Source organism: Tamandua tetradactyla, chromosome 13 (assembly GCF_023851605.1).
Source record: "Tamandua tetradactyla isolate mTamTet1 chromosome 13, mTamTet1.pri, whole genome shotgun sequence".
In the NCBI taxonomy this organism is placed as follows: domain Eukaryota; kingdom Metazoa; phylum Chordata; class Mammalia; order Pilosa; family Myrmecophagidae; genus Tamandua; species Tamandua tetradactyla.
In genome coordinates, this window is record NC_135339.1 from 94,729,523 (window position 1) to 94,752,275 (window position 22,753).

At 60.5% G+C, this 22,753-nt stretch overlaps 1 protein-coding gene across 1 annotated transcript in view; it reads left to right on the plus strand.

Annotated features, from left to right (window-relative positions):
• Nucleotides 1–22,753, plus strand: part of JAKMIP3 (Janus kinase and microtubule interacting protein 3) — a 166,285-nt gene that overhangs the window by 136,091 nt on the left and 7,441 nt on the right. Inside the window, exons 6-22 of the mRNA XM_077126428.1 lie at nucleotides 2,916–3,131; nucleotides 4,513–4,632; nucleotides 7,488–7,634; nucleotides 8,168–8,299; nucleotides 8,946–8,981; nucleotides 9,753–9,812; nucleotides 11,345–11,443; nucleotides 11,679–11,807; nucleotides 12,778–12,906; nucleotides 15,143–15,226; nucleotides 16,564–16,626; nucleotides 17,254–17,352; nucleotides 18,407–18,505; nucleotides 18,607–18,660; nucleotides 20,087–20,152; nucleotides 20,916–20,984; nucleotides 21,065–21,142. Coding sequence (XP_076982543.1) covers nucleotides 2,916–3,131; nucleotides 4,513–4,632; nucleotides 7,488–7,634; nucleotides 8,168–8,299; nucleotides 8,946–8,981; nucleotides 9,753–9,812; nucleotides 11,345–11,443; nucleotides 11,679–11,807; nucleotides 12,778–12,906; nucleotides 15,143–15,226; nucleotides 16,564–16,626; nucleotides 17,254–17,352; nucleotides 18,407–18,505; nucleotides 18,607–18,660; nucleotides 20,087–20,152; nucleotides 20,916–20,984; nucleotides 21,065–21,142 — 1,680 coding nt within the window. The remainder of the gene's footprint in view (nucleotides 1–2,915; nucleotides 3,132–4,512; nucleotides 4,633–7,487; nucleotides 7,635–8,167; nucleotides 8,300–8,945; nucleotides 8,982–9,752; nucleotides 9,813–11,344; nucleotides 11,444–11,678; nucleotides 11,808–12,777; nucleotides 12,907–15,142; nucleotides 15,227–16,563; nucleotides 16,627–17,253; nucleotides 17,353–18,406; nucleotides 18,506–18,606; nucleotides 18,661–20,086; nucleotides 20,153–20,915; nucleotides 20,985–21,064; nucleotides 21,143–22,753) is intronic.

Below are 22,753 nucleotides of genomic sequence, written 5' to 3' on the forward strand. Positions count from 1 at the left end.
GGGATCTGCACGCAGGGAGGGTCGCTGGCCTCCGCAGCTTGGGTGTGCGCCTGTCCAAATTTCCCAGCCGGCCCGGGGCACCAAGCGTGGCCGGGGCGCGCCAGCCACCGCGGCTTGGGGGAGTGCCTATCCACCGTTCCCAGCCGGACCGGGAAGCCACGTGTTTGGAAGGGACCCCGGTCACCGTTCTCCGCGGCTTGGGGATCTCCGATCCAATTCTCCCAGCTGGTCCGGGGTGCCGCGCGTGGGGGGTGCCAGCCGCCGCGGCTTGAGGGGACCGCCTGTCCAATTCTCCCAGCCGGCCCAGGAGGGAGAGAGGGAGGGACTCCGGCCACCTGCTGCCCCGGCCTGGGTAAGCCCGCGCCCCTCGGCGATCTCACTGGAGCGGGTTCTCCCAGCCAGTCGGCCGTTCCAGAATGGGGTACACTGTCTTCTTGGTCTTTGTCGTGGCACCGGGAGCTGTTCTGAATCATTTCTACTTCTCTAGTAGCTGTTCTGGAGGAGGAACTAAGACCTGTGCGTCTTACTAAGCCGCCATCTTCTTCGGAAATAGCTGCCTTCTTTCAGGGGGCTGGCTTAGGCTTCAAGCTTTGCTAGGCAGGAATGATGTCTTCAGGATTTGGGTTTTTCCCAAACACTCAACCAAATGTGCACAAGGCAGTCCTCCAGCTTTGGGAGCAGTGTCTCTCCAACTTGAGTAAGCGCAGGAGAGCTTATGCCGACACAGACTCCAAGGCCGCCCCTGGAATTCAGCACCCAGCTCCCCCAACTTCCAGCATCCACTCCCTGCAATTTTTTTTTAACATTTTAAAATTGTGAAATATATATACCAAAAAACACCACATTTCAAAGACATGGCAACAAGCAGTTATAGAACAGATGTCAGAGTTAGGTATGTGTGACAGTCCCACAGGTTTAGGGTTTACTTCTAGCTGCTCTAAGATGCTGGAGACAAAATAAATCTCAGCCTAATGACTCAGCACTCATGCTCGTTTGTTAAACCCTCCCTTCTCTGTATAACTCCACCAGCACCTTTGATCTTTCTCCGAATCTTTATTCGGATCATTCTGACTTTTCCATGTTGGAAGGGGCTGTAGATAATATGGGATGGGGGATGGAGCTAGCTGATGTTCTGGAGAGGCCGGCCCTCTGCGTTTCAGGACTCACCTGGCCTAGGAATCATCTGGAAGATTACAAGTTTCTGGAAAGTAATCTTAGTGCATGAAACTTTTGTACAATCTCAGATAGAGCCCTAGGTGTTCTTTAGGGTTAACAGGAATGGTTTTGGTTGGAGTTTGGCAAACCGTGGTAATTAGCAATATCTAGCTGAAGCTTGCATAAGAGCAACCTCCAGAGCAGCCTCTCGACTCCATTTGAACTCTCGTTGCTACTGATACATTATTTGCTACATTTCTTTTCCCTATGTTGGTCAGGATGGAATTGTTGATCCCACAGTGCCATGGCCGGACTCATCCCTGGGAGTCCTCTCCCACGCCTCCAGGGAGACTTTCACCCCTGGATGCCATGTCCCATGTAGGGGGGAGGGCAGTGATCTCACTTGCAGAGTTGGGCTTAGAGAGAGGCCACATCTGAGCAACAGCAGAGGTCCTCCAGAAGTAATTTAGGCCTAACTGTAGGTAGGCTGAGCTTCTCTGCTACAGGAATAAACTTCACAAGAGCAAGCCGCAAGATCAAGGGTTTGGTCCATTGACTTGGGAGTTCCTAATATTTGAGACAGTGTCAGGGGTTTCCCCATTGGCATAGTTTAATAGTTCCATTTTTTTTCTCCTGTCCTTCAAGGGTCTTTGCCAATATTTTTAAATTATCTGCCCAACCTACTCTGGCCTGTAGCTGGGTATACCTTACACTATACAGAATTACAAGCCCTCACTCCCGTTCTGGGCTTCTGTGTTTGGGTTGTTTAAATGAGCCATCCAGACAGGTTAAGTTAGATTATGGGCTACAGAAAATCTAGGTTTGGACAAAATAAACCTTTCTTCCTTTGGTCTCATACAATAGGTGAAGTTCTAAAATACAGACAACGTCATCCTTTGCCCTGTCTCCTGATTCACTTGGCTCCAACCAGATTGACTCTGTTCTTATTGCTAATTGAAGACTGATCTTTTCATTTTTTTTAACAATTGTTGTATGTAGCACTAGCTGCATTTTGATATGATTTTATTTTCATGGCCTCCTTGTGTTCGTTAATTTACCGTTGCCTCTCTCTGCATCTCTGAGTGCTTGAGTAAATGGGAATTTAGCAATTAAGGGTTTCTTCCCTCCCATTCAGTTCGTTGCTTGCCCCTGAATTCTGGGATCTGAGCTAATGAGACTTCTTTGTTTCCAAGCTTGCTTTAGCAGATGGCTCATTTATTAGCTTATTTTAACCTTAAATAGCAAGTAAAGCAGCCAGCTCTCCTATTCTGCTCTGTCATTTGAAAATATGGTTTTAAACCAAGTGATTCATCCCTGAAGACATTTCCTTCTTGTAAATTGGGCGTCGCTGGTCACGAAGTCCCAAGTAGGCGTGTGTGTCTGCAGAGTGGACGGCAGCCAGGGCAGGGGTGCCTTCCCCTCCATGGCAGTCCCCCAAGTGCCCAGGGCTGGGCACTGGTGCTGGGGGGGCCTCTCTGGACGCCGCCAGACAACGCCAGCCTCACGCCCATGGGGACCCTCACAGGACGATCCGGGATGGGGGCACAAAGCCTCTGGGGCAGGGTCTTGGGTTGGCACCGGCTCGGTGGGAATTGGCCGAGCCAGAGCCCCAGGCCCAGGGCGGCTTGTTTACGGTCCAGATCTCGGAGCCCTGGGGTCCCCTCCGGCCAGGCTGCGCCAGCTCCAGGGCCGCCGGTTTCCATGGAGACCGCAGATCTGTGCCCTGCAGCCTGTGTGACTGTGTTCTGTTCTCCTTGTAGATGGAGGAGATAAAATTTAAAGACAGAGCAGTCTTCGTGCTGGAGAGAGAGTTAGGGGCCCAAGCCGGGCATACTCGGAGACTGCAGCTCCAAAAAGAGGCTCTAGATGAGCAGCTGTCCCAGGCCAGAGAGGCTGACCGGCAGCTGGGCAGCCCCAGACGCGAGCTTCCTCACGCGAGCGGTGCAGGAGACGCCTCCGAGCCCTCGGGATGCCCTGTAAGCACCCCTCGCTTCCCCTGGGCAGCACGGACAGCGGGGCCGGGGCAGGGGGCCGCCCCGAGCAACTCCCTGCCAGCCCCCAGCCATGCCTGGCAGAGCCTCCCGCCTCGGGGCCGCCGGCCGCCACTCACTGTGCCCAGCTGGCTCTGGGCCCAGCGCTGACCTGGCTTTGAGGACGGGCCTGACAGTTGTCGGTCCGTCCTGCCTTGTTAATAGACTTCATGGGGTCCCCTCCCACTAGCCCCTGAGAGTGTGGGCTCCTGCAGGGCCATCTGCCGATCGGGAACCAGCAGGTGCAGGGCCCCTGTCCGAGGCTGGTGGCAACGCCGCTCCTCCGGGCACCTGCTGCTCCCCACCCACCCCACCCCGCCTTCCTGCCGGGTGCGGCTCGGCTTCCCCCCTCGGGCAGCGACGCCAGCACGCACGTCCCCAGCTCCCTCACATCGGCTTTCCTGCGGCCGCGCCTCTGCTCAACCTGGGCTGCCCAGGGCAGTGGGCAGCGCGGGGCCCACAGGTGCATGTGGCCGCAGTGTCCACCCCCGACTCATTGCTGGCCTCATCCAGGATCCTTCGGGAGGGCTCTGGGCCATCCCGGGATGCAGGTGCCCTCGCGGACCCGGTGCCGTCCTTCGGCTCTGTGGCTTGAGCCTCTCCTGCACCTGCTGAGTGAGGAAGCGGACTCGAGGTCAGTCCCTTCCTGGACGCCGTGTGTTTGCCTCGCGCGTGAGGCTGTGTTGGAGCTGAGCCAGCCCTAGGTCAGTGACACTTCCAGAAGGGAAATGACACTTGATAATCTTACTAAAACCGGCCTCTCCTGCTCAGGCGCTGGAGAGACAATTGTGTTAACTCCGGAGAGATTCTGTCACTGGACTAAAGTGCTCTCACTGGTCTTTGAGTGTCAGCCCAGTGGTCCCCAAAGTGACCTTTTAGAAACTCAACTCCAGGGAGCATCCTTCCTGGGAAACAAAGTTTTGCAGGTCTTAACTAAATAGGTGTCTTTTCCTGTACTTGTCCTATAAGTCCAGAGACCCACTGTCCCTCCTGGCATAGGGCAGAGCCTTTCCCGAAACCCGCAGCCCGGGGCGGCCCAGGAGGAAAGCATGGAACTGGCTTTCCATGCTTTCTTGGCTCCCAGCACCTGCATTTGCGCTCGCTCTCCTTTCATGTGTGCGCCCTTCCAGACATCCCTGCCCTGTGTCTGCTCCCATTGTCCATGTGCCATGGCCATTGTCCCCTGGGAGGGACTGCACCTGCCCTCCTGCTGTTTGAGTCAGATGCAAGCACGAGGCAGGAGTGCCTGGTCTCCTTGGCGCGCCGGGACGCAAGGCTTTGTGGCCGGTGACTTTGAACAGTTATTTGCAGTGGATTTTTGTTTCAGGAACAGCAGTTGGATGAAAAAGATGCCCGGCGCTTCCAGCTCAAAATTGCCGAGTTAAGCGCGATCATTCGGAAGCTGGAGGACCGCAATGCTCTGCTGTCAGAGGAAAGGAACGAGCTGGTGAGTGGACACGGCGGACGGCCCCTAGGGGACTGTGGGTATCCACTCGCAGGCAAGGGGGGGCGGGGCATGGCTGGCCACTTGCGTCCCGGCGCCTTGGCTGGCATACCTTGGAGCCTGCCCTTCTCACTCCCAGAGACATGGGCCACTAAAGCCCCTGGACACTCAGCACCACCCCCACCCCACCCCCACCGTGTGGGCAGGGATTGGGGGCTGGCGGCGGAGTCCTGAGCTGGGGCTGGCGAGGGGCACGGGGTCTCTGCTGACAGCTGAGTCCCCCCCGCCCCAGGAGACTGTGGAAGAGAAATGGCAAGTGCGAGGACCACAGGGTGGATCTGGGATGGAAGCAGGTGGGGCATCCAGGGTGCAGGGCTGCAGAGGGGCCTGTGTCCCCCAAGCCCTCTCCCTGGTAATGACCCCTGCTCGCTCTGTCCAGACAAGTGGGACAGTCCCGAGGCCCTGTGCGCACTTCCAGCAGCTGGTCTTCTCCACATGCCCCCAGCTCCACAAGACAGATGTGGGGGTTGCCTCCAGCTAGCCATGCTGAGCCCTTAGGGCTGTTTTTATCTCCGTGCTTCTGACCCCCGAAAGCAAAGGTTGGTTCTTAGCAGAGGACCTAACAGTTTAAGGCAGCAAACGGGGTATCCTGAGAGGAGATGGAAATGCTGCACGTGGATGGAGAAGACGCGTCCCCATGGGCGCCGAGCTGACCAGCCTGAGGTTCCGGCAAGTTCCACAGCACCTGGCTCTGGATGCCAGTGTGGGGCTTACCCCGAGTGGGGTGCCTGCTGCGTAGTGGGGTTCCCTGGGCCCCCCGTCCTGCCTGCCAGCCCCCGCCCCACAGAATCCAAGGGCCCCCATTCAAAGGAGCAAAGCGCAGCGTCTGTTTGAAGCTGTCTTGGTGACCGTGACCTTGCTGTGGACGCCTTTCCTTGCAGCACGCAGCCCTGCCCGCCCTGGGGTCCCGAGAGACCATCGCATTCCCTGGCCCCCACCCCTCGCCATGGAGCGGGCGGGTCAACAGGAGCTGGTCTCTGCTGGTCACTCCCGACTTAAGCCATTTGGTAAAATCACGCCCCAGGATGACTGGGGTGAGTCAGCTCTGCCTGGTCCTTCTGGATAATATTTCGGTCAGGTGTCCAAGGAGCCAGGCCAGCAATGAGGAGCGACAAATCTGCTCGGTTCCCTGCACAGGACCTGGGGGGGAGCTGCCCGCCAGGGCACAGCCGCCTCCAGGGAAGGTATCCAGGATGGCAGGGCCAGGGCCAGGGCCCTGGCCCTCAACTGGACGCACATTTCTCGCTCTGTTCGCACTCACTGTCTCACTAGAAACACAGGCTCCAGAGGGCACTCAGAACTGCAGTTCACACCTAGGCTCTACATGTAAGCACTAAAGCCACGGACCTTCAGAAGAAAAAGCTTTGTGACCTTGGGTTGGGCAAAAATTTCTCAGTTAGGACACAAAATAGTACAAACCATTAAAAAAGAAAAGATAAATTGGACTTCATCAAAAATTTAAAACTGCTATTCGAAAGACACCATCATAAAGAGGCAGTCCACAAAGTAGGAGGAAATATTTGCAAAACATACAGCCTATCTGACAAAGTTCTTGTCTCCAAAATACATAAAGAACTCTTAACACTCGATAATAAGAGGATAAACAACCCAATTAAAAAATGGGAGAAACATTTGAACAGATTCATCACCAAAGGAGGTGCACGGATGGAAAATAATGAAAAGATGCTCAACATCACCAGAGAAAGGGGAATTTAAACCACAACGAGCCAGCACTACACACACACTAGAATGGTTAAAACAAATGACTGAGCATTCCAAGTGCTGACAGAGCAGTATGTGCTGGCGTGGAGAGGTTGGGATTTGCACGCACTGCTTGTGGGAAGGTCAGCAGTGCCTCACTTTGGACAAGTGAACAGTTTCTTAGAAAGTTAAATATACGTTTATCACTTGATCCTGCAATTCCACTCCAGGTATCTACCCAAGAGAAATGAAAGAGATGTATTATTCACATCCTTGTACACAAATGTCCGTCACAGCAGAATTCCTAATAGCTGGAAACAACCAATGTGCGTCCATGACGAATGGATAAACGGGCAGTGCAGGTCCGCCCGAGGGGCTATCACTTGGCCAAAGAAAGGGAAGAGCTGCTGATTCAGACAGCATCGTGGTGACCCCGAAATAACACCTGCCACGCCAAAGAGGCTGGGCATAAGATACGGGCTATGTGGTTCCATTTATATGACATTTCTTTAAAAAGACAGAACTCTAGCTTCAGAAGTCAGATTAGGGACAGGGTGGAGGTGGAGCCTGGGGGCAAAGGGCACGAGGGACCTTGGGGGCGCCGACGAGCATCTGGGACATGTGGGCCTGCATATTGGCTATGTTCATTGCACTGCACATTACAATGGGTGTCACACTCCTCTATAGAGCCGTCCTGGGTTGGAGTGTTTTCTGGGCACCTCAGGATGCAGGGGTTTGTCTGCCCTACGAAGAGCAGGGCCAGCGAAGTTTCCTGTAAAGGGCCAGAGAGCAGGAGCTTTAGGCTTTACGGGCAGATGGTCTGCGGCACAGCCACACGGCTCTGCCCTTGCAGCACGAAAGCAGCTGCGTGAATGCACGAGAAGGGCTGCGCTCCAATAAAACCTTATTTACAAACATGAGCAGTGGGCCAGACGTGCCCCTCGGGCCCTGGCGGGCAGACCTCAAGGGCTTCTTCAGGGAGGTGGGAGGGCATTGTCACAGCCCACTGGGATTGCAGAGGAGCTGGGTTCTGGGGGGCCGGGGGGCAGGGACAGCTCTGCCAACCCCAGCACAGCCTAGTCGCCTCTGCCTTTCAGTTAAAGCGCGTGAGGGAAGCCGAGAGTCAGTACAAGCCCCTGCTGGACAGAAACAAGCGGCTTTCTCGGAAAAATGAAGACTTGTCACACACTTTGCGTCGAATGGAAAACAAGTTAAAGTTCGTCACCCAGGAGAACATAGAGATGGTGAGGGACCGGGGGCAGCCACCCGGGGCGGCGTGGTCTGGGAGGGCCGAGGCAGCCCACTGTGCAGGGCACAGCGTCTCATCTGGCCTCCGGAAGGCGATGCCAGGGTGGCAGCTGGGCGCGGAGGTGGCCGGAGGCTGCGGCAGGCCTGGGGTCGGCACCTGGCAGGCCTTTTTTGGGGGGACTTGATTCAATCCCCAGCACCTCTCTACAAAACCCCTTCTTTCCAAACTGCACTGAAATGATGAATGATTTGGAAATCGGGGGTGGCATGGGGGCGGAGTGCTCACGCCGTGCCCTCATTAGGGGTGCAGCGCTCCCCCCACCCAGGTGCCCCACCTGTGACGGCCCACAGGGGCTTCCGCACCCAGTCCCCCCCGAGGGGACCGCCACGCCTCGGCCCGGCTCCCAAGGGGGCCGCTGCCCGGGGCCAGAGGGCGGACAGTGGCTAGACAGCAGCGAGGGCCCTGTTCCAGGAGGTTGAGTCCCCGTAATTCTCGGCCCTGCCCAAAACGCGGTCTGGTGATCTCCAGAGGCAGAGAGCCGGCATCATAAGGAGACCCAGCTCCTTAAATGACCTTGATCAGAGCCAGGAGGAAAGGGAGGTGGACTTCCTGAAGCTTCAGATCGTGGAGCAGCAGAACCTCATTGATGAGCTCTCCAAGGTGAGCGGGGGTGCGGCTCCCTCCCCGCCGTGCCCCTTCCCAGCCCCCACCCCCTGCTCCTGCCCCGCCCCTTCCCTGCCACGCCCCCTGCTCCCGCCCCACCCCACCCAGCCCCCGCCTCCTCAGAGCTTCCTCGCCCAGCAGGGGTGGTGCTGCGGCCTCCAGTCCGGCCTGGGGGTGTGGGCAAGACCCCTTCCTGCAGGGTCATCTAGGCTGGCCGTGACCTCTCCATGGCCACTGCTCTTCTCAGGCCAGCCCTCCTTGCAGCCCCTCTGACCGCTGCGGCTTCCGGGGCGCCACCACGTGGTGGTTTCCAGCCCCCCACGGCCCCCAGCAGCTCTCAGAACAGTCGGGCACCCCTCAATTATCCGATTCTCCTGGGGAGAGGGGGCTTAGGAGGAATGAGAAGAAGAGGTCATCACAGGTGCAGGGTTTCCATTGTGGCCCCCCTGCTGCCCCGCACTCCCCAGTCGCCTGGTCTCGTGGGCGTAGGGGGCAGCAGGTGAAGTGGGGGGTGCACCAGGTTTGGGGAGCCCTGGGACGCCACGTCAGGAGGCTGCTGAGTGGGGGGCGACTGTATAGGGCCCTGCAGCCGCCAGCAAGTGTGATCTGCACGGTTCTAGAAGGTGCTCATCTCTCTTTCTAGACCCTGGAAACCGCCGGCTACGTCAAGAGCGTGTTGGTAAGTTCCCAAGGCTGCGCTCTCTCCCTCCAGCGGCTGTTGGGCTCTCCAGGGCTGGTGCCGTAGGGCCCCTCGCATGCCATCCTCAGACGTGGGATGAGTTTGTCGTGGCGGCCGAGCCTGGGCAGCGGTGACTTAGAGGCCTGTGAGTTAGGGAAGACGCCCCTGCTCGCCATCACCAACCCCAAGGGAGCCGCCAAAGCCCCATGGCCCGCCTAACCCTGGGGGCCCTGAGCTGGGGGCTTCTTCTTGGGGCACTAGCCCACCCCGGGGCCGTCCAGCTGCCTTTGGCCTGGCTGGTCCACTCAGCCACAGGGATTCCCAGAGCAGCCGATCGCTGCTTCCCTGCGCATTTAAGGGGGTCCGTGTGCACGGTACTGGGCGCCATTTCTGGGGACCCCTCCTCAGAGCATGCAGGGGTCCAGGCCATCTGCCTTCTCAGCGTCCCCTTTTGAGAGAGTCCCTGTGCCCCCCACGCCGGCCCCTGACCACAGGCTGAAGGGAGTGTGCATGGGTGGGGGGTGTGGAGGGCGCCGAGCCCCCAGGTGGTGGGAATCGTGTGTTTCAGAAGGAAACATGAGCTGTCAGGGTCCCAACAGAGCACCTGCAGTGAGGCTGTGTGTGTCCATGCACTTAATAGCTTCTGAACAATGCGCAGTCTCGATACCATCTCTGTCAGCTCACAGGGTCATGTGAAAACACTCAGCTGTGTATTTGAAGCGATGGAGCTGTCCAATTGCTTTAAAAGATCTGTCCAACTGGTTTTTGCAGGAGCGTGATAAGCTTTTAAGACTTCGGAAACAAAGGAAGAAAATGGCAAAGCTCCCCAAGGTAAACGAAGCAGTGTTGACATAACTGCCCCTGGGGGGTGTATTCTAGACCGCTTACTAACTCCATCTCTCCCTTTGGCATTTAAAAGGAAGTAGTCTGGTTTTTTCTAAAATCTGTCACTGTAGATAACTAAAAATAGGACCCAGAGTATTATTCTGCTTATAATTTTAAATTTAAAAAAAACCTTGTTTCTTTTCCATTTCCAAGGGTGGCTATGAATCAACAGAGATACCATAATCATAGGGGTTGCCTTAGGACACGGGGCTCCCGCGTGTGCAGGCACACGGCGCTGGGCATGCCCTGTGCGGCCTCGCCGGCCACTGTTTGCTCCGCCAAGTCCTTGTCGTGCTGCCCCCCGCGTGTGCCTGTCCCCCGGTCCCCACCCGCCGTCCACGGACTGGCCGTGTCCTGTGCCTATGGCCCTAGAGAAGCCATGAAGGCCTGGGTAGCTTCTCTGCCACGCACAAACACACAATCATTTGGAGATATTTAGGATCTTTATTTAAGGAAGATTCTGGAGAAATTCTCAAAGGGCCCAGCGTAGTGTCCTGCTTTATGCAGAATGTATGTTTTAAGCAGTGAGTGTCTTACACGGATGACCAGGCGTTCCTGAGTCTAAGTACTTGCTTTCCTGGCCCTCAGCGGGGGAGGGGGGGCGGGCCTCCCTCTCCTCGCGGTTGTGCAGGCTGGGCCTGACGGTGCTCCTTCCCCGGGAGGACAGCCTGGAGGCGGTGTCTGCTCCAGGAGAGCCTGACTGCCATGCACAGCCTCCACAGGGTGACCCCTCCCCTGGGCCTGCCGCTCCGGCTGTCCCGGGACTTCCCGTGGGAGTCAGAGAGGGAGGGGGAGCCGCAGTCACCAGCGGGGGGACGGTCGGGGAGCCCGCAGAGGCTGGGTAGCCTCCGGGGCATCTGGATGCAGCGGGCGCCGTGGGGAACCATCGGATGCACTGAAGCCGGAACAGGCGCAAGGGCCTGGCAGGGTCACCCTGTCGTCGTGGCTCCAGCAGGAGGCCTTCGCGGGAGCCCCGGGGCCTCCCGGGTTGGGTCCAGTGTCGGGGCAACAGGAAGGAGGGGGCAGGGTCTGGGCATTTCGGTGGAGACGCCTGGAGAGGGGCTGGCGGGGAGGGGCAGTGTCTGTCGGAGCCTCGGTGCAGCAGAGTGCACACACCTGGGCACCTGGGCGGGCTGCGGTGGGGGCGGCTCGAAGGGGGGTGGAAGTCGGCCAGCAGGGGTGAGAGGCCCCCGAGCCCCTCCGCCAATGGCTGCAGAAACACGAGGGGCCTGGGGCGGAGCCCTGGACGGAGACCACCTCTGCCCCGCAGCTGGGGCGCGTGGGAGAAGGCTCCGTGGTCCGTGGGGCGGCGGGAGTGTTTTGTACGAGTTTGGGGAAACTATGATTTCGAAGTCAAGGAGTCCAGGGAGAGGTGGTGGGAGCAGGGGGCAGAGCTGGGCCCGGAGCTGCCCACCATCCTTCTCACACGGGCTGGCCAAAGCACCCACGAAGTTTTTTCCTTTTTTTAAAAATTCCAGTGTGTCAGGTCTGATCCTTTTAAAAATACAATACAAATGGATTTCTGGAAAAACGATCACCAGCTTAAAATCAAGGCCCGTGCATGCCATCCTCTTGGGGTGAGGGGTGGCCGGGGGTGCCAACGGAACCCGCCGCTCTAAGGCCCCGCCCCGCCCGCTCCATCCTGCAGGGCCACCCGAGACCCCTCCTCCCACAGCCTCAGGCAGCACCCGAGACCCCTCCTCCCCCTCCTCCTCACCCAGGGGAGACCCGTGCACCCCCATAGTCGTGGGTGGGTGGGAGTGCGTGGGGGTGGGCTGCGTTCCCGCTGATGCGGTGCGTCTCGCTCAGAAGCCGGTGGTCGTGGAGACCTTTTTTGGATACGACGAAGAAGCGTCTCTGGAATCGGACGGCTCTTCTGTCTCCTACCAGACGGACAGAACCGACCAGACGCCCTGCACCCCCGACGACGACCTGGAGGAGGCGAGTGAGGAGGCCCGGCGGGGGTGGGGCAGGGGGGCAGAACCGGCTGCAGGGGCCGGCAGGTGCCGCAGTCCCCTTCCTGGAAGGTCCCTCGCCATCGCCGCCTGGGCCCTGGCGGAGGCTGTCACCTTACGTGGCTGCACTTGGAGCCTGTCTCTCTCCCTTTGCTCTCTGGCCTCAGGTGCCCCTGGCCGCAGCCGGGCTCTGTGACTTTGCGGCTCGGCCACCAGGGAAGGGGTCCGCCTCGCCCACACGGATCCCTTCTGTGGGACTGACCTCCCCTGCCATCCTGGGCTTACTTGGAGATATCGGGTTGTGCTGCAAGGGCAGGGGAGCTGGGGCCCAGTGAGGGTCCCCGAGGGTCATGCCTGGACATGGCCAGCTTCGGCCTGCTGGCCTCTGAGCAGCTGAGGCAACTGAAGGCTGCTTTTTCCCTGGGGCAGCTAGAAAGATGCATTCTAGAAAGTTCTCTGTAGGAAGCAAGCCTGTAGGTGATCAAGGCTGACTCGGAGGGTGGGAGGGAAAGCACCCCCTCCCCCCGCAGGCAGCTCTCAGTCTGTCACAGCCCCTTCCCCTGGGCCAGGCCAAAGCTGGATGGGTGACTGCAGGGCTGCCGAGTGCAGCCACGGGAAGGAGGAGGAGATGGGGGAGGGAGGGGAGGAGGAAGAAAGGGGAAAGGAGAAGGCACGTGAGAGGAGGGAGATAGGAGGAGGAGGGAGGACGCAGCCTGGCAGGAGGTGGGAGCCCCAGCGGCCAGGCCCCCTCCACGCAGGGTGCCCTCAGCCTGGGGCCAAGAGTTCTCCCGGAGGGCTCCCCCTCCCGCTGCACCCTGTCCCGGTACTCTGCCCCCCACGCCACCGAGAGCTGCCAAGGGGAGAGCTTCCTGGGGAAGGCCACCCGCAGGGCTCTGGAAGGCCCCCGGCGGCGCCCTGAAGGGAAGGTCCTCACGCGTGGCCTGTCGCCCTTGCAGGGCCTGGCCAGGGAGGAGCCGGAGCTGCGGTTCCGGCAGCTGACCATGGAGTACCAGGCGCTGCAGCGCGCCTACGCCTTGCTGCAGGAGCAGGTCGGCGGGACGCTGGACGCTGAGCGAGAAGTTAAGGTCCAAAGGACTTCCCTTCTGTCGCGTTCCGGCGCCCGCGGCTGGGGCAGCACCCCCGCGCCTGGTCCCTTCCCGGCGCCCCCCTCATCCTTGGGCGCGTGCCTGCTTTCGGCGCTCCAGGTCCGACCTGCCGCAGAGCCCGCGGGCGCACAGGGGCGACCCCCGAAGGGCTCTGCCTACCCCCCACCCCGCCCCGCCTCCAATCAGGGGCGCACAGCCCTGCCTCAGACACTAAATCTGCTTCCCGGGGCTCCCAGCAGAGGATTTAGGGAGCTAATGACTGGCTCACCCCTGGGCGCCTGGGAGGAGGAGGGGGAGCATTCGCGCTCAGATTTGAAATGTGTTAAACGTGTTCATTGACTCAACCAATGCTGCGCTCCAAGGCTGTCCCTCTTCCGGCCCCGTTCGCCCCAAGCGCCCCGGCAGGCCCGACCCCGAGCACCCCGAGTGTCCCGAGCGCCCCAGCAGGCCTGACCCCGAGCGCCCCGAGTGCCCCTTCCCCCCCTGCAGGCCCGACCCCCGAGCTCAGGCCTCCCGGGACGCCTTGGCGTCTCTCTCCCTGCCCAGCTGGCGCGCGCCCTCTGCTGGCCGCCGCGGGGAGTGCGGGCACCAAGCGGCAGAGAACGGAGGGCTGGGATGGGGGTCCACAACTCCGAAACCCCTGCTTCCCGCCCTCCCTACACGTCGGCCCCGGGGCTCGGAGGGGGAGCGGCTTTAGGAGCCATTGCTGTTGCACCCCGAAGGGACTCAGGTCACTTCCCAGTAGGGAAAAAGGGCCTCTCCTGAGCAGGCAGCTTGGGGGTCTGGGGGTTCCAGTCTTGCTCAGTGTCCCCTCCCACGCTGCAGGGCAGGGGTCGCCATTGCCATTGGTTCTGCAACTAATGGGGCTGAGCTGGGAGGAGAGTGGGGCTCGGGACAATGGGCAGTGTCAGGGTGAGCCCAGCCAAGGTCTGTCCTAGTGGCCTGTGGAGACGGTGGGTGTGCTGGCCCACTCTCGCACCTGCCCCCAGTCGACCCTGGGGGTGCATCGGGCAGGAGCTGCCTTCCTCCTCCTGCCTCTTCCACCCATGTCTGGGGCAGTTCCTGGCCCCTGATGTGACAGCCGCGCCCTCTGCATTCTAGTGGGGGTGCAGTGTGAGGGTCACCACCTGCGTTCCGGGGGCCTTCGGGGGCCCCTCTGACTTTTCTTTTCACTGCTCATGGAGAAAGGAAGTCAGCCTGGGGCTCTGGTGAGATCCTCACAAATCCCAGCTTGGGCAACAGTACAGGAAGGGGGTCCCCGTCACCCCACTCCCCCTGCCCTGCCCTCCCCCGTGCCACGCTGCTTCACCTGGAAGCTTCAAGGGGGACCTTCTCCCCTTTTCCTTTTGGGGGCCGGAGAAACAGCTGGTTGGGGCCACATCGAAACAGAGCACTCTTAAGAATTTGCTTCTAGAGGGAAAGTGTCCAAGGTGCATTTTTTAAAGTGACATTTAGAATAGTGGAAAAGCGCGACAGAAGTACCATATGGCTATAGGAAATTGGAAAGTACAGAAAAGATTAATAGAGAAAATAGACCTATCAGCCCATCCTCCTTGTGCAGCTAATGAAAGGACAGTGCAAGCCCCTGAAGGCCTGCAATGATGGCCCCTTAAGGGAGAGAAGGGGCAGTAGGAAGGCAGAGAGGAGGGGGATAACGGGGCGGGCAGAAAAAGGACCTGCAAAAGGCTCGAGGCGGACAGAGCAGCTCATGGGGCCAAAGCAGACCTGCTGGGGCCAGCGGGGGCAGCTAGGAGCTCAGGTGGTCCAAGGCGGGGCTCGGACACTCGGAGGGGCCCACGCAAAGGGGCGGGGGCAGGTCTGGGAAGCGGCAGAGCAGGCTGTGGACACAGTCGTGGCGTGGGGGGCAAACCACGGAGGCCGAGGCTGGCAGAGATCGCCCGCGCCCCGGGACGGTGCCTCCGCTGCCATCGCACTAGAAACAACTGACATCCATTGGGGAGCCCCCAGCCGGGGCTCCATCGACCCCCTAATCTCTCAAAACCAAGCTATAGATGCCCCCCACCCCATAATCTAAGCCAGGTCAGTTGCTCTGAACGAGCCTTCAGGCTCTTTGTCTCTTATTTTAAAGCTTTACTGCCAAGGGGTCGGGGTCCTTCTCAGGTAGAAGGGCCCAAGGCAGCCCCCGGCCGCACCGCAACGCTGCTCGCATCCGGCTTCTAGAGAAGATCTCATGTGCTTCCCTCCCGCCCTACAGACCCGTGAGCAGCTCCAAGCGGAAGCACAGAGGGCGCGAGCAAGGATCGAGGACCTGGAGAAGGCCCTGGCTGAGCAGGGGCAGGTGCGGGGCCTGGGCGTGGGGGCACGAGGGGGCGGTCACGGGGCTGTGCGGGCGGCAAGCATCAGCTGCACACTGCTTCATCGCGGGTGTGTGGCACCTCCAGAACCCGCAGGCCGTGCGCTGCCGGGGAGTCAGCAGCCGTGGGGGGGGGGCTGGCCTGCGCGCTGCCACGGGGCCTCATGGTGGCCGGGACCCTGCCTCTTGGCGCAGGGCTGGGTGCTCGGGTTCCCGCGGCGGCTGCCTGTGGCCCGGCCCAGCCCGGGAGGGAAATGCCCCCCCAGACCTTGGAGAGGAGCCGCAGGCTTTAAGCCCACCCTCCGGGGGGCTCAGGCCGTCAGACCCGGGGCCCGTGCTCTGTCTCCTCCTCCCGCCACCCCCAGGCAAAGCCCCTGAGGTCCATGTGCGAAGGTATCCTAAGGCAGGGAGCGTGCTGCCGGCCACACCCTCCCAGTCCCTCCCAGCCCCCCTTGTCCCCTCTGCACAGTTACATGCGAGCTCATGGACAGACACACAAGAGGGTCGCAGGAGCAATGGCCGGCCATGGTCGGGAGTCTGAGTGTGTGATGACCGCTGGAATGCCGTAACTGCGGCCCTCCTGGTGTTTCTCTAACCCACACGCTCGCCCTGCCCCCACTCGCTGCCAGGCCTGTGGCCCAGGTCGCCCTCCAGGCCACTTGGCAAATGTGGCCAACAAGTTGTTTCCACCCAGGGAGGGGAAGGTGAGCTGGGTAGTTGGGAAGCTAGAGGAGGAGAGAGGAGGGAGAGGGGAAGGAGGAAGAGAGCTGCTTCCTTTCCTTCCGGTATGTGAATCTTTCAAACTTGAAAAGAGCATCCCTGGTGGCTGCAGGAGAGGATTTGCAAGCAAGCTGGGCTCTTGCCGACCCCCCGCCTTACACTCGGAGGCGCAGCTGCTAGAGGCCACGCGGGCACGGAGCTGGCCGGGCCACAGGAGGCTGCACCCCACTCACCGCACATAGCGGGGTGTGCAAGCCCACTCCCCACCGCTTGTGCAGGGCATGACAGAGGGTCCCCTGGCCACGTGGGCCCCTTGCCCATCCGTCCCCCTTGCCTTTCCGGCTGAGCTGTCGTCTCATGGCCTCCATTTCGGGGTCCTCTGGGCCTGTGATGTCCCTGGGGCACCCCAACCTGAAAGGGGTCTCTTTATCCAGGGCCCACAAAGAACTTTGGGGAAACTGTCTTCCACCATCCTGTGCCATAAATGGTTATTTCCCACGCTTCATTGCAAATTTTCTCTGTTTTGCCAAAGTGTGGTTTAAGCTCTGCCTCTAGATTTGTTTGCATTTATTTATTTCCTCCTTTCAATTCTCAATTTGAAGGACATGAAGTGGATTGAGGAGAAGCAAGCGCTTTATCGGAGAAATCAGGAGCTCCTAGAGAAGGTATGTCCCGAGCCCCTCAGAAGGCAGGACCAGAGGTCCGGGGGAGCCGAGAGAAGCTCGAGCTCCCCTGAAGTCCTGATCGCCTGCGGGGCTCAGTGTGGGGGTCCCTGGCGGCACCTCCCCGGGGACCCCTCATGCCTCCCACTTGGGTTGGAACACCGATGACATAATATGGGCCAGAAAACACGACATTGGCTGTTCTTACAAATGGCTCGAGCTGCTGCCCAGAGCATGAGCCAGCACGGCCTCCCCCGGGTGTGCGCACAAGGCATGGCAGAGCCCACATTCCTTGAGGCTTCTCCTCACGGCCCCGCCAGCACCCGTGGGTGACGCCAAGTCGAGGGAGGGGCACTGCAGCCCGCTGCTGAGGCCATGACGGGCAGCCTGGGAGGGCCGCGGGGAGGGGGCAGGAGGCCGTGGGCTGAGGCTGGAGCTGGGGCGGCTGCAGGTCGGGAGGCAGGAGTGACCTCCACACCACCGACCGCACCGATCAGGAGGGAAGGTGCCCCGAGCACTGAGCTGGAGCAGCTTCTGGACACCGCCGCACTGCCCCGGCCTGGCGCTGACCTCCGCGGCATCTCGGGGAGGGAGAGCTGGGCTGGGTCTCAGCTGGCTCCCGTCTCCCAGATTAAACAGATGGAGGCGGAGGAGGGTCGGCTGAAACACGAGGTCCAGGATGCCAAAGACCAGAATGAGCTGCTGGAGTTCCGGGTCCTGGAGCTGGAGGTGAGGCCCTGTGGGCTGCCGGGCACGGGGCTCGTGCGACAGACGGGTCTGGGCTGGCGCCACGTGGCTGCAGCACCCCAGCTGTGGGGTCGGCCCCGGGCTGAGCGTCATCAGGCCGTGAGCCGGTGACCCCCTGGCGGAGAAGACCCTCCACACCGAACCCCGCGGCCCAGTCAGAAAGGGGCTCGGGAGTCAGCGACTGGGCGCGTCAGTGGGAGGACTCGGCCAGGCCTCCCAGGGCGGAGGCGAAGCTGGGGCTGCGAGTTGTGACTCGGTGTCCCAAAGGGACAGCAAATCCCAGCCCAGCTGGCCCCGGCAGTGCCCTGAGCCCGTGTCCAGGGCCACACAGCACCGAGCCCAGCTAGCCCCATGTACCCCGGCTTCTTGCTGGCGGCCCGTGCTCCCCGCGGAGACCTCCACAGGATCCCCTGCCTCCCGCCAGTGCGTGTGCAGGAAGGGGGGGCATGGTCCTCCCCATCGCTGCCCTCACCTGCCAGTGACCAGAGCTCCTGCGAGGGCCAGTGGAAAGGAATGGGCAGGGGTCCACCTGCCATCAGCCTGCCACCGGCCTGGGACCCCTACATTGTCCAGCTCCCTGTGCCCCTGGGGTGGCTGTTTCCACGGCGCGCCCGGTGGCACCTCACCCCGTTCCAGAGTCCCCGCACCCCTGGGAGGGGCGGGAAGCTCAGGGAGCAGCACCAGAGGGCAGGACCTTCTGGATGCCTGTGGCCCATATGTCGGGGTCCTCGGAACCCACCTTGCCCCGTGCCCCGCCCCGCCTCCAGGTGGCAGGAAGGCTCTGGGCCCCCCTGTGGGGACACCGGCAGGTGTGGATGCCCCCGGGACTGCGAGGACGGGGCTGGGGTCTGCGCAGCACCACCCAGGGCCGTCCCCAGGGCTCCCGGGCCGGGCCTAGCCGAGCCTCCACCTGAAGCCACACCTGGGGGCTTCGTGGGGCCCGGGACTCGTGGGGGAGGACGCCCAGGCCCAGGCGTGAGCCCCTGCTCTTCCTGCTCTCCGTGGGCTGGCCTGTGCCTCCTGCTGCTGGTCGTAGGAGCGGGAGAGGAAGTCGCCCGCCATCACCCTCCACCAGCTCCCCTTTGCCGACGGGAAGAGCCCCCTGCAGGTGTACTGTGAGGCGGAAGGCGTGACGGTAAACTCCCCCCACCCCCATCCAGCCCGCCTGCCCCGCACTCTGCCCCGCGCCCTCCCCCCAGCGCTCACCGGCTCGTGTGTCCCCGTCTTTGCGTCCAGGACATCCTGGTCACCGAGCTGATGAAGAAGCTCGACATTCTCGGGGATAACGCCGTAAGTGTATGTCGCTCTCCTGACTTGTGCACGCCCCTCGGGCGGCGGCCCCCACGGAACCCAGGCATGGACCCAACTGCCGCCCCCACGCACAGCCCCCGACTGTCCCCGCCATGCACGGCTCCGGCTGTCTTCCCCACGCAGCCCCCACAGCTGTGCCCCCCCCACGCATGGCCCCCCAGCTGCCACCCTGTGCTCGGCCTCCCCGCTGTCCTCTCCCCCCAGTCCCCTTAGCTGTCAACCCCTCATTCAGGGACCCCCAGCTGTCTCCCCATGCACGGCCTCCCAGCTATCCTCCCACAGGACCCCAACCGTAACCCCCACACAGGCCCCCCAGCTTGGAGAAGCCGAGCCCACAGGCAGCCCAGTCTCCTTTGGTCCCAGCTCCAGTCCCTGCTGAGGCCCCTTAAAAGAGTGTTAGTTTCTGAGTGGCTAAGTGTCCTCAGCCTTTCACCCTGTTGCCACCCTCTGTCCACCCCTCACCCCGCCCTGGCCAGGTACTGGACCTCCTGGCCCTCCCTTCACCTGGGGAGCCGTGTCTCCCTGCACCCCATGTCCAGCCCTGGGGTTCAGTCCTGCCCTGGGCTCCTGGGAGCTACATTGACACCCCCCAACTTGACAGCTGGGGAAAGTGAGGCACCCAGGGTCACGGTACTGACCTAGAGGCGGGGCCTGGTCAGAGCCCAGCTCTGCCGCCCGGGCAGTCCCTGCTGCCTCTGCCCTTGGGGAGCCCCCAGTGGGGAGGACACACTCAGTGTGCAGAACCAGCGACCCCCTGGCTTTGGGACCTCCGGGGAGGGCGCACGAGAGTGTCCAGCCCCACACAGCAGCGCCCCCTCTCCCTTCCCTGCCTGAAGCCCCAGCTGTCCTGCAGCATCCCTGGCCTGGCAGGACCCAGTGGGGTCGGCCGTGTGGAGTCTGCAGGTGGGTAGTGCTGGCCTCGCCATCCCCCGAAGACGTGCATTTGACCCCAAAGCCAGACCTGCCCGGAAGGACCCGTCTTGTGCATACAACACTCAGGGGAAAATGCCACCTTGATGTTTCACCTCCCATCACTCCTGAGATTTCTTTTAATCCCTCGTGGCTGTGTGTGTGAGGACAGGCTCTGAGCAGCCACAAGGCAGAGACAGGGGCGGGGCACCCTGTGGGATCCAGCCGCACTCCAGGGGGCTTGCAGGGTGGTCTCACTGCCAGCTTAGCCTTCCGCGGTTCCCAGTAGCCAGAGGACTAGAGAGGATAAGGTGGACGGCGACCCCAGGGTGCCAAGCCCAGAGCACAGGGCTCCGAGGCCTTGAGGGAGCCTTAGTGAAGCTGCAATCTCAGCTGCAGCTCCCCCCATGCCTGCATCCAGCACACATTCTCATTTGGGGTGGCCAGTCCCCGAGGCCGTGTCCCTGACTGTCACCATGCTCTGCTTTGGCTACAGAATCTGACCAATGAGGAGCAAGTGGCCATCATACAAGCGAGGACCGTCCTGACCTTGGCAGAGAAGGTACGGGCTGTCCTTACCTTCCCCTGCCGGCTGGCGCCTCGGGCCCCTTTGGCCACCTAAGCTCAGAGAAAAGACTCTTCCCCTGAGGGGAGGGCTCCGTGGGCCAGGAGCACCCCCCACACCCCATTGGCCTTGGGGGACCTGGCAAAGTGTGGCCTGCTGTCCGGCGGCACCCATGGTGAACCCCTGCAGGTGACGGGGACAGCCAGACCTCGGTCCAGCACTCTGCCTCGGTGGCGGTCAGGTCTGCAAAGCTGTTACGGGTCTGTCAGACCTGCCGAGACCCTCTTATGGAGGCTGCTGGGGGCTGCCCGGCCTTCCTGGCCCCAGAACCCCCAGCCTGGTCAGCTGGCATCGCCGCTGTCAGCTTACTCTCCCTCAGGAAGGGCAAGAGGCGTCCCAGCTGAATGGGTGGGGGGCAGAACTGCGGAAACCAAGCAGGCTCCCCACATCTCCCACAGAGCTCTCACATCCACCCTGCCCCCACTATACTCTAAGCCACAGCTTGCTCTCCCCAAGGAAAGGACAGGGAGATGACCTCCAGGCCCCAGGGCAGCCGGGACCTGGGGCTGGGTCCCCAGAGGTCAGCATGGCAGCCTATCCCCAACGCTCCCCTCCCTGTGAAAGGGTGGGTGAATGGAGAAGGGGTCTGTGGCCCCTTCGCTCCTCCCCGTTGCCTCCAGGGAGCCAGAGGTGGAGGTTGCATTGGGACTCTTGGGGACAGTCGTGGTCACTGGACTGCCCTTTCTCTTTGCGTCTCCAGTGGCTACAGCAGATCGAAGCAGCGGAGTCGGCCCTCCAGCGAAAAATGGTCGACCTAGAGAGTGAGAAGGTCGGTGGAGGTCTCACTGCACGCCCCTGCAGCTGTGCCCAGGTGGGGCCAGCACCACGTCAGGCTCTCGTGTGTTTCAGGAGCTGTTCAGTAGGCAGAAGGGCTACCTGGCGGAGGAGCTCGACTACCGGAAGCAGGCCTTGGACCAGGCTCACAAGGTGAGAGCAGCGCGGCCTGAGCACTGCTCCCAGAGCTCCAGGGAAGGACTAAAGTCCCTGCTGTCCCTGGGGGTCAGGGGTGAGATGGGGAAAGTGGTACATACGCTCAGAGGCATGTCTCAGGTGCCTTGTGGATGTCAGGCACTGGGTTCAGGGCTCAGACTTCCTGTTGGGGCCCTGTTCAGACTGGCAGCTCTCTGAGCATGATGACGAAGGTGATGATGATGAGGGTCGTGATGGTAGTTGTGGTGATGATAGTAATGGTGGTGGTGGTGATGGTGATGATGGCGGTGGTAGTGCTGGTAATGGTGATAGTGATAATGACAGTGGTTGTGGTAATGGTGGTGATGATGGTAATGACAGTGGTGGTGAAGGTGATGGTGATGGTAATGACAGCAGTGGTGTTGGTGATGATGATGATGGTGGTGGTGGTGATGGTGGTGATGGTGATGATGGTGGTGATGGTGATGCTGATGACGGTGATAGTGATGGTGGTGATGATGACGGTGGTGCTGATGATGGTGATGGTGATGGTGATGGTGGTGATGATGATGACGGTGGTGATGGTGATAATGGTGGTGATGGTGGTGTTGGTGGTGGTGATGGTGGTAGTTTGATGATGGTGGTGATGGTGATGCTGATGGGATGACGGTGATGGTGATGATGATGGGTGATGGTGGTGGTGGTGATGGTGATGATGATGATGGTGATGGTGACAGTGGTGATGATGATGATGGTGGTGGTAGTGATGGTGGTGGTGGTGGTGGTGGTGGTGGTGGTGGTGGTGGTGGTGATGATAGTGATGGTGGTGATGGTGGTGGTGATGGTGGTGGTGATGGTGGTGATGGTGATGGTGATGGTAATGGTGGTAGTTTTGATGATGACGGTGGTGATGGTGATGATGATGGTGATGATGTGATGGTAGTGATGGTGATGGTGGTGATGGTGGTGGTGATGGTGGTATTATGATGATGGTGGTGATGGTGATGATGGGGGTGATGGTGATGCTGATGGTGATGACGGTGATGGTGATGATGGTGGTGATGGTGGTGGTGGTGATGGTGATGGTGATGGTGGTGATGATGAATGGTGGTGGTGATGATAGTGATGGTGGTGATGGTGGTGGTGATGGTGGTGGTGATGATGATGGTGGTGGTGGTGGTAATGATGGTGCTGATAATGATGGTGACAGTGGTAATGGTGATAATGGTGGTGATGGTGGTGGTGATGGTGGTGATGGGTGGTGATGGTGGTGCTGATGGTGGTGATGGTGGTGGTGTGGTGGTGATGGTGATGATGATGGTGATGATGATGACGGTGGTGATGGTGGTGGTGGTAAGTGATGGTGATGATGGCAATAGCTTCCAGTAGCAGTGACAGGCACTTGTCCAGTCAATGAAGCACAGCAGTTGATGACCTGCTCAAGGCCACTTGGTCACTAAGAGAAGGCAGGAGTCCAATCCAGGTGGTCTCCCCAGGACCAGCTGCCTTGGCCACCACCGTAGGTCACTCTCCTTCCTGCACTTAGGAATGCAGGTTTCCTCACAGAAGAACTGGGGGCTCAGGCAGAGCACACTGCCACCGCAAATAGCAATGGCTTTACCCTTAGCA